At 37.1% G+C, this 10497-nt stretch overlaps 1 protein-coding gene across 1 annotated transcript; it reads left to right on the top strand.

Moving 5' to 3' along the window:
* The first annotated feature begins 405 nt into the window (after positions 1-405).
* Positions 406-1248, top strand: LOC107731873 (secretory phospholipase A2 receptor-like). Its single transcript, XM_016543064.1, has one exon. The coding sequence runs from the start codon at positions 406-408 to the stop codon at positions 1153-1155; it is 750 nt and encodes a 249-aa protein (XP_016398550.1). The 3' UTR covers positions 1156-1248.
* The last annotated feature ends 9249 nt before the right edge of the window (positions 1249-10497 follow it).

Below are 10497 nucleotides of genomic sequence, written 5' to 3'. Positions count from 1 at the left end.
GACTATTGAAAAATAACACCCACTCACTGCCATTATTAAGCTTGGAAGAGCCAGGAGGACATTTTTTAATCTAACTCCAACTGGATTTGTCTGAAAGAAGAAAGTCATATACACCTAGGATAGCTTGAGTGTGAGTAAATCATGCATGGGGTAATTTTCATTTTTGGGTGAACTAGCCTATCCCTTTAAGATTTGTTTAATATTTGCAATTTATTCATCCGAATACTTTCATTGGTCTGAGCCCTCCTGTTGATTTGTTTAATATTTGCAATTTATTTAGCTTAATACTTTAATTATTCTTAAGCCCTCCTGTTATATATATATTGAGAGGTGTGGTAACACGTATGATAGACTAAAGGTGATCTTTAGCTGAGTGTGCAGGGAGGCTGCATTGGGAGGTCAGCTATGGATGTGGAAACTATAATCACAACATTCCTTTTTTTGAGTCTCTTTGGACTGAACTCCAGTTATAGAAGACACATTTTTGTCAATGAAAAAAAGAATTGGAAAGATGCACAGGAGCACTGCAGAAAACACTACGATGACCTGTCCACTATCACCAGACATGATATAGAAATCTTCTGTCAAAACTCAAAAATCCCAGATGATTTTTTCTTTTGTGGGCTTCAGAGAGATATTCAAAACTCAGGGTGGATGTGGTCTAATGGTGAACCAGCAACAATTAACGAATGGGATACTGCTCAAGGATCTGACCCAGGCGAAAACTGTGCAGCAATAAGAAAATCCACTAAAAAACTGCATGATTATGGTTGCAGCGGACATTTAACATTTTATTGTATGACGGACTTAGACCTGATCCTGGAGACCAAGACCTGGGATGAGGCTCTGGACTACTGCATAGAACGCAACACTACACTGGCTAGTATGAACTCCAGTACGATTATGGATCTGGCAATGAATATGGCTCAAAATGCCCTGACAGTTAACGTCTGGACTGGCCTGCGCTTTCTGATGGCCCATTGGTTCTGGGTGAATGGAGATGATCTTGAATACAAGGCCTGGTCTAATGAGGGAGAGGTACAGTGTCCTGCCATGAATCAGCGCTGTGGAGCTCTGGATAGAGACAGGAGGGTCTGGAACCCCCAAAACTGTCAGGAGAGACTCAATTTTTTCTGTTCCATAAGACGCAGATAAATACATTTAACATTATTAGTGGTATTGTTAATGGCAGAATGTTAACTGTGTGACTAGGAAACTGGCAAAATATTGCAAGAATAAAGTTTACTTTACTAAAGTTTGAATTTTAAAATATATATATATAGAGATCTTTATAATATATAAATAAATATATATAGATCTTTTTTTTTTTTTGAAGATATTTTTTCCAGCTTTCAATTCATTTGAATTGAGAAGTTGCGTTTCCTCATATATAAAAACACACTACAAATACACACACACACAAACATAAAATGCATATACATCACAAGTATGTTATTATATTACAGCAGATGTTTAGTTTACGCATGACTGATTATTTTATTAATGATTAAGGCACTTAAAAGCATGATATGAGCTTGTATTGTATGCAGCCTGTTATTTTATGCCCTCCACTGGCAATTATTAGAATGCAGCTTTTTTCCTCCTACTGGTTGCACTACGAAAAGTCAAAGTGCATATACATTTGTATGAATTTATCCTAATCCATGTATTGTTAGATATTATATAGAAGATTTAACTATTTATATAAGATTCATTTACTGTTAACCATGTTATAATTCATCTGCATTACATTGTGAAATAAATAATAATAAAATAAAATGTTTGTTTGGCTGGCGTTACCTACACGTTAGGCTATTACAAACATCACTATGTAAATAATCCTGAACAACATGCTACTGTTGCTTCGTGCCTCATCAATATGTAAACAATACATCTATTTATTTACTAATGTTGCATAAATAGAATTAAATGCAGAATTATGAAGGGAAGCTAATAAAAGGATTTAGGGAATTATCAAAGAATATTATGAAAATATATTAGAATATAATTTTTATAGTTATAAAAGAAATTTGTATATCAGTATGCTTCCACTGACTGTGGTTTTATGCTATTTAATTTCCTAGTTTTAAGTACATCCTTTTTTAAGTAAATGGAACTGCAGAAAAACAAAACAGCTCCTGCGTTTGTGAGCACGTGTGATGTACAAAATATGGTTAACAATGTAAGCTGTCATTGTCAATAGGTCTATTCAAGAATGTGTCAAATAAAGTAAGTTTAAAGCATTCTGTCAGTGCAGAAATTTTCTGATTTTATTTCTAGAGAGGTTTGTCACCTTCCCAGTGTCATATTTATTGTAAACAAATCCTGTTTCTGCATATGCAGCAGCATTTTACTTGTCAAACTGAGTTTATTTAGTCTTTCAGTTAGTTTGAAGGTTAACAATATATTTGCATTGTCTGATTTGCATCTCAGGCCATTTTCTAAAAACGACAGAGTTTCAGTCACACACACAGAGTAATATGAAGTACTTAACCTTGTTATCTCTGCATGGTTTTATTTTTCACATAGAGTCACGCACAGTGAATAAGTGAATGTTTTTCACAGAAGACGGGGGATTCACAAGACAGGGATAAAAAAACCATCATGCTGTTTTTGCAAGCATTCCTAAACTGTGTCTGTGTGATAAAAGAGGAGCTAAAACAGGACGTCAATCCACCTACTTTTACCAAAATATAAAAAAACAGTTGATCAAAATTGTTTGTTAATTATAATAAATATAACAGAATGAGACTTAGCTTAGCTAGACCTGAAATGCTTAGAAGGAATTTCTAAAGTGCACAAAAAATTATACAGTGTTAAAGGCAATATGTTACAATAGACATTGTACTTTGCCAAACATATGAAAATCAGTCATACAGGACATTTCCACATCCTCCACATTTAAAGGCAAATCACCTCATTTTGCTATTAGATTTGTGTTTTTAGAGTACTCGTCTTCAGATTTGCCATAGTTTGGCCTATTGTTTGTGGAACAAATTGTACTTTATCAATTCACTTTACTTTTATTTGGCACTTACAGAGGAGAAATTCTCCAGGGTCGGGCTGCAATATCACACAAATAATAAGGGGAAGGCTCAAAGAGATGGTCAGGGCCATTTCTTTATTATTGGTATGAAACATCAGAAATCTTCTGATAGGTAACAAATCAGTGTTATGACATAAATGTGGTGTGAAGCTATGGCAACACTGCATTCATACATTGACAATATGCACTGAAAAAAGGGAAAGCTGCTCTAATGAAAATACTCAAACAATACACTTACTGTACAATCAACAAATGCATTTATGTTTGAGGCGAGAACATAATTATATTGTATAAAGCCTAAGCAAAATTCAACACAGTTGTCAAAAAGTGCCATTCATTCAACATGATTTTTACTTTTCTTCAGTTTACTTAATTGAGCTAATGCAACACAATTCTTTTGTATTTTGTCTCAGTTTAATTTAACTGGGTATGCTCTCTCTACATTTACTTAATTCAGTGTAAATTTAGCACTAGTGGATGACTCCTACCAACATATTCATGAAGAATGCCACTCACCAGAAGAAAAAATAAATCAAGGTTGCTCCTGAAGTACTGCTAAACTGACAGCATGAGGGGTATCAATATTGAGCTTGTAGAAGCAGGCAAAAGTACATGGGGAAGCCCAAGCAGCAGCAGCAGCACAGATATCCACCATATACTCCTCTGAAAGCAGCCCAAGACGTAGACACAGCCCTAGTGGAATGATAAGAGAAATCTTCTGGCAAAGGTTTTCAGGCTTTCTTGTAGGGGTCGACCGATATGTGTTTTTCAAGGCCGATGCCGATCAAAGGGTTTACCATTAAAATTAAAACATGGAAGAAATAGCGTATTGTGTGATTATTCTTTTAAACAAAAGTTGTAATAATTGTTGTAGTAGTCAGGGTTTAAAGCAAAAAAAAAATCTTTTGACTGAAAATTTTTCCTCGGCTAAACCCCATTCCACAACCATACCTGTCACACACCCAGTTTAAGAGCGGTGTTTTTCTTCTTGTAATCAGGAGCGCTTGTCCTCCTAATTAAAAAAAATTAAGGAGCACCTTCTGATCAATAATCAAAAATTCTGATAAGAAGTAGAATAAGACAAATAAGTTACCAATCATGAAATTAGTAATGAAAAATGTATTTGTACTACAGAGGCGGCACAGAAGAACACAAAAGTGGCTTGCAGGTACACTTTCAGACATTCAGTGAGGCTCAGAGGTGGCATGAGTGCAATTAAATTAATAAATTCATGTGGAGATTAATGTTTTAAATATAAAATTTTGAATACAGAAATATTAAATGATTTAAATAACTGCAATTATACCTAAAAATGAAACTGAAACCGCCAGCAGGTGGCGGCAAATCACGGATTTTATCACTGAATCATTCATTCAATTGATTCGTTTGAACGGCTAATTCATTCAGGAATGAAGCAAGTGACTGTCTTTATGAATGGGTAATCATCACTGACTCACTAGATTCGTTCAAAAACGCACTTTCATTCATTCATGAATGAAACACCGCTGTGTTTGCATAGAGATGCGCAGCCGCTGAGCTGTTACTTTATTTGGAACTATTTTCGTTGTTGAAATAGAGCAAAATCAGGCAGTACGTGTTTATTGAACTGTTGTATTAAATCAATATCACATTTGCAAACTCCTTGAATAATTGTTAAAATCTGTCACTCATCGCGATTAAGCTAACCCGAACTTATATTTTGACGGGTTGCCATGAGGAACTCGTTTCTGTTGGTCTATGTAAATGATATGAAGATAGTTTTACTCCAATGAAACTGTCAAATGCTCATGAAGTGAGGAGTCAGAGCAGTTCTGGAGATGTTGTTCATGTATTTATGTCCTCATGTAGTGATACGACAGAAGCTGAAATCACCGCGAGCGTCGCACACTTTGTGTAGAAAACAAAACCGCGCGTCTGTGCCATTTACATACACAGAGACACGCAGAACATGCTGGATTCATATTTAAATAGTATTTTTGCGGCTTAATATTTACAGATACTAGTCCATATTGCGACTCTGTTTAAGTGTACTGACCTACTTTTGATTAATTCATCCAAACTTTGACAAATTCCGTGACATTCCGCTTCATACAGTAAACTCCATTTATATGACTGGATTCCGCGATTCCGTCCGCGTTTTCCACATCGCTGAAATCATAGATAATGTTAAGGTGTTTTGCAACCTCAGTGTAACGTTAGTGGATTGTGATTTATTGCTTAACTTAAGCAACGTCTGCTGCTGCCTTACCTTTTGAGAGACAACTGATGCTGCGTGATCACCGAAGCAGCTCCAGTTAGCAAGCGCTTTCGGAGTGAGAGTGAATTCGGCTTTGATTGGTCTGACTCGTGACTCCCAACAAATCAGATGGGTGGTGGGCGGAGACTGCTTTAGGCCACAGAGTGGTGAGTTCTGACACGCTGCATCAGAGCCAAATGGCGCATTTCAAAATTAAGTTATTTTATCGGCGAATCGGTTTTGAAAATGGCCGATACCGATAATCATAAAAATGCTTAATATCAGCGCCGATAATCGGTCGACCCCTACTTTCTTGTATGTCATAACCTCCAGAATTCAATCTGAAAATCTCTGGTACAGTGGTCCCTTTCCTTGCACCACCATAACAAACAAAAGGCTGATCTCTGCTCCTAAGATGAATGGTGGCAGCAACATAGCACTTTAGGGCTTGCATGGGACACAAAAGGTGATCCCCTGACTGGTCTGACTGTGGTGCTGACTAAAAAAAGCTGCCAAATTGATTGACTGATTTATAAACTGCGAAAGCAGAACGTTTGGTAGAGAAGAAGGATTTAGTCATAGCAGAGCACCAGAATCATCCGGCAACCATGCATAACTCACTAACGGACAAAGTATGTAACTCACTTACACGCTTAGCAGAAGCAATTGTCAACAAAAAGCAGTTTTTAAAGATACCCATTTCAGGTCAAGTGGCAAAGTGGCTCACAATCTGTTAAGAGACAGTCAGACCCAGAGGCCAAACCCAAAGCTGCAGACGGGCTGGATCTGTGTGCGAAACAATGCCATCCATCTGTGAAAACAGGTCCTTCCAATTGCCATGGCCTGCCCACCAACAGTGACAGAAGCATGGGAAACCAAGGCCTGGCTAGCCTTCGAAGTGCTACAAGCAGGGTGCGAACTACGGGGGAGCTAGGGGGAGCTCGGCTCCCCTTAATAAGACACGGGCTCCCCTGAAAACGGGATTTGAAATTTTGGGGGGTCTCAAAAAATATTGACAATGTGTTATTTTGACGTGCAATTTCAGTTTTGTGTAATGTGATCATCGTGGATTATTATGTGTAAAATTGCAAAAATATCATTCATTCATGCATGACGGCGATTTAAACCTAAGCAAGTAGTGCATACACTTGTAGCTGTTATGTATCTTTGTAAGTCATTGTAAGCTCTCTTTTGAGGCACGCGCAAGCGCACGAACCACCTCCCCCCCACCAGGTTATAAAAAAAATAAACAAGTGGGCTCCCCCAAAGTCCACGGTATAGTTCAAATACTGGCTACAAGTGACATTATAGATATACTGTGAGAGAGTATATACATAAGAGATATACTGTGTAATGTGACAGTTTGGCCATTCGTGAGACAAGAGCATACAGCCACAACGGGCTGGATATCTCTGTTCTCGTAAACCATAAGTGACAGTGAGTGTTTGCCTCTGTTCCAAACTAGAGGAGTATTAGGGCACAGACCGGAGATTTTGGTTTGTGACATCTGAGCATGCGCTGTTATCTCCGCCTACTGGAAACTTTTTCAGGCTTCTGATTGGCCAACATGGCTTTACGGTTGAGATTATATCGCCACCTGTTGGCTTGGCATGCTCTTGACAGTGCTTCATAGCATGCTTTTGCGTTTTCATGTGGACAGAGATTTTTTTTTAAACGGAAGAAGGAAAAACTCAGTTTATAAAAATACCCGTGTACGTGTGGACATGGCCAAAAATATGTGACCCGTGCTGGCAAAGTGAGTCGGAATGCGCACGGGCTAATTTTGAGCTACATGCAAAAAAAAGTGAATCGATTTTGAGGTTTTCACAAAAATTTGTTAATTAAGCCCTCGTCTAGCGATCCCAATGCTCCAAATAATAATTTTAGATGTGTAATTACCTTTATTTGCAAATTTTCTGAGAGGAGTACCTTTTCTCCGCTCGCATCTCACGCTGACTGTTATCCGAAGCGCATAAATAAAGGTACTTCCGACTGCGCACGATCCCGATAAATATATATACAGAATTACAGTATTTAAGTGTTTATGCAAACATAATCTGTTATGTCTTAAGTGAACGTTTGGGGAACGATTGGGGAAAAACATCTGGGCCCGTATTCACAATATACATATACACATATATACATTTACACACATACACACACATACATACATACATACATACAAACAAACACACACATATATATATATATATATATATACTGTATACATACACACATATATACACATATACTGTACATATACACACACATATATATATATATATATATATACATATTTTTGATATTTTCATATGTTTAAGCACCGCCTCTGGCAGTCAGGAGGAATGAAACCGAAATGGAGCGTAGCAATGAAAATTCTGTCATTAATTACTCACCCTCATGTCGCTCTAAAACCAGAAAAGACCTCCGTTCATCTTCGGAACACAAATTAAGATCCGCATGACGCAGCTAACACAACATACACTTGTAGCTGTTATGTATCTTTGTAAGTCATTGTAAGCCCTTTTGAGGCACGCGCAAGCGCACTACATTTTTGCTCTAAGAGTATTTCACAAAGCGTTTTAGCTCTAAAACTAGCTTCTAAATCTGTGAAAGGTTAGGAGTAGTGAAGAGGACACCTAAGACCAAACCACAAACTGTCGTAAAAATGGCTGTTGCCGGCAATCTGCCTCTGAATGTAAACATTTTAGAAACATTTCATGATAATGACCTTTTGAAAAAGGTATCGCCTTTGGTTTTGGAGGTTATCCATACCCCCAACCTAAAATGTATGCTAATTGTAAGTTATCTTTGACGATAGTGGTCCTGACAGAACTCATGGTATATCCTGAAAACAGTTATCTATCTAACATTAAATACAAGAAATACTGTTTTAAGACAACCCCCACATGGTTTTAAATCACATTGACCATTCAAGGCCTATATTTAGTTTCGCTTACTGTTGTCAGCTGACTTATACAGCTTGTTATGTTATGTACTATATTACTTCATTGCGAACTCAGGAATAGTGTTGAGACAAATAATATGGAGGCAGTAGTTTATTCAAATACACACACAAACAAATTCGTTCTTTGGGATGGTTGAGGTGCTATATAGTACCACTGCCATACAAAGAACCCATTAAGCCCCTGCAGTTCTTTGAAGGTTCTCTAACTCTCTCTTAGTCTGTTAGTTTAGTTGGGGAAAGGATTAAAAAAACAACATTAAAACATAATGTTTTTCCTGAAGATAATGTGGTTCTCAACCTTTTTGCCCCCAAAGCCTAAAAGCATAAAAGTGATTCAAAACAGTTTTTGCCATTGTAGTAAATTCCCATTCATAGCAAACATATGAGAGTGGAGTAACATATCTAAAATCTGAGGAGAATAGGGTTAATCTGTTCTACATAGCACCATTTGACAAAGGTTCTGTACAGCACCTTTAAAGTTAGGTGCTTTATATAGCACTTAAAGTGGTTCCCCTATGATTACGAGCCAATCAGGGCCGTGCACATATCAGCCATGATTATTCTACTCTGTTAATTAAAAGGCTGTTTATATGCATATTCACTAATTGTTTACGAGAAGCATACATGTAAGAGGCTGACAATTAGCTGAACATATACTTGTATAATTAGTGACACTTAGCCTGCATTTTAAAATCTTTATCTGAATGTGGCAACATTTTTATTTTTAAACCTTTTTAATATGGCAACATCGTGCTCTACAATATTTCTCTGAATACATCTCTGACAGAGACCCCTCCCCTATCAGCCAATCACTGTGTGCATAGTTAGTAAGCATGCTGACATCATCCATAGCAACGAGGTCAACCCCGCCCTTTACTCTGAGTTTAAGACTTCTGTCTATTCCTTAGTGTTGATATATAAAATAATCACTTAGAACATTGATGATATCTGCTACATTAATCATTAATGTTGGTTCTGTTCAGTTTACCCCAGGGGGGTTATTTATTCTCTCCCTGCTCCTATCCATGCTAGGCTGCATGGATGGGCAGGGAGTGTTGCCCAGAACAGAACCATACCCCCAACCTAAAATGTATGCTAATTGTAAGTTATCTTTGACGATAGTGGTCCTGACAGAACTCATGGTATATCCTGAAAACAGTTATCTATCTAACATTAAATACAAGAAATACTGTTTTAAGACAACCCCCACATGGTTTTAAATCACATTGACCATTCAAGGCCTATATTTAGTTTCGCTTACTGTTGTCAGCTGACTTATACAGCTTGTTATGTTATGTACTATATTACTTCATTGCGAACTCAGGAATAGTGTTGAGACAAATAATATGGAGGCAGTAGTTTATTCAAATACACACACAAACAAATTCGTTCTTTGGGATGGTTGAGGTGCTATATAGTACCACTGCCATACAAAGAACCCATTAAGCCCCTGCAGTTCTTTGAAGGTTCTCTAACTCTCTCTTAGTCTGTTAGTTTAGTTGGGGAAAGGATTAAAAAAACAACATTAAAACATAATGTTTTTCCTGAAGATAATGTGGTTCTCAACCTTTTTGCCCCCAAAGCCTAAAAGCATAAAAGTGATTCAAAACAGTTTTTGCCATTGTAGTAAATTCCCATTCATAGCAAACATATGAGAGTGGAGTAACATATCTAAAATCTGAGGAGAATAGGGTTAATCTGTTCTACATAGCACCATTTGACAAAGGTTCTGTACAGCACCTTTAAAGTTAGGTGCTTTATATAGCACTTAAAGTGGTTCCCCTATGATTACGAGCCTTACAGTAGGTCTTAATATAGGCCGCCTCATTAATGTTAATCTAACAATAAAAGAGGGAATCACTTGCTGCTCTTGATTGACTGCTTTTGTAGTTTTAATAATCAATTTATTTGTAATGAACAGACTAAGGGATTTTTACATTTGATTATTCAAGAAAAGAACTGGAGGAAAAGATGCAACGTTGCAGGTGATTTTGCTTTGGAACCTTCAGGAAACTTTAATTCGATTTTTCTCAAAATTGACTTTGCTGACTCTATCAACATCAAACGGGTGTACCTCAGTCATTTTTCGTTCGATTCCAGCAAATCATACATCATTCTGAAGGTCTTTTAATGGAGAATGTGAACATAAAATAACACATTTTTGAAAATTTGCTCATTGTGACTCATTTTGCCAGCACAGGTCACATACGTCCAATAAAGCAAAAAAAAAAAAAAAAAAAACACAAA

This window comes from Sinocyclocheilus rhinocerous, unplaced genomic scaffold, assembly GCF_001515625.1.
Source record: "Sinocyclocheilus rhinocerous isolate Xijiao unplaced genomic scaffold, SAMN03320098_v1.1 scaffold1841, whole genome shotgun sequence".
Lineage (NCBI taxonomy): Eukaryota > Metazoa > Chordata > Actinopteri > Cypriniformes > Cyprinidae > Sinocyclocheilus > Sinocyclocheilus rhinocerous.
This window is presented reverse-complemented; position numbering and strand designations above follow the sequence as displayed.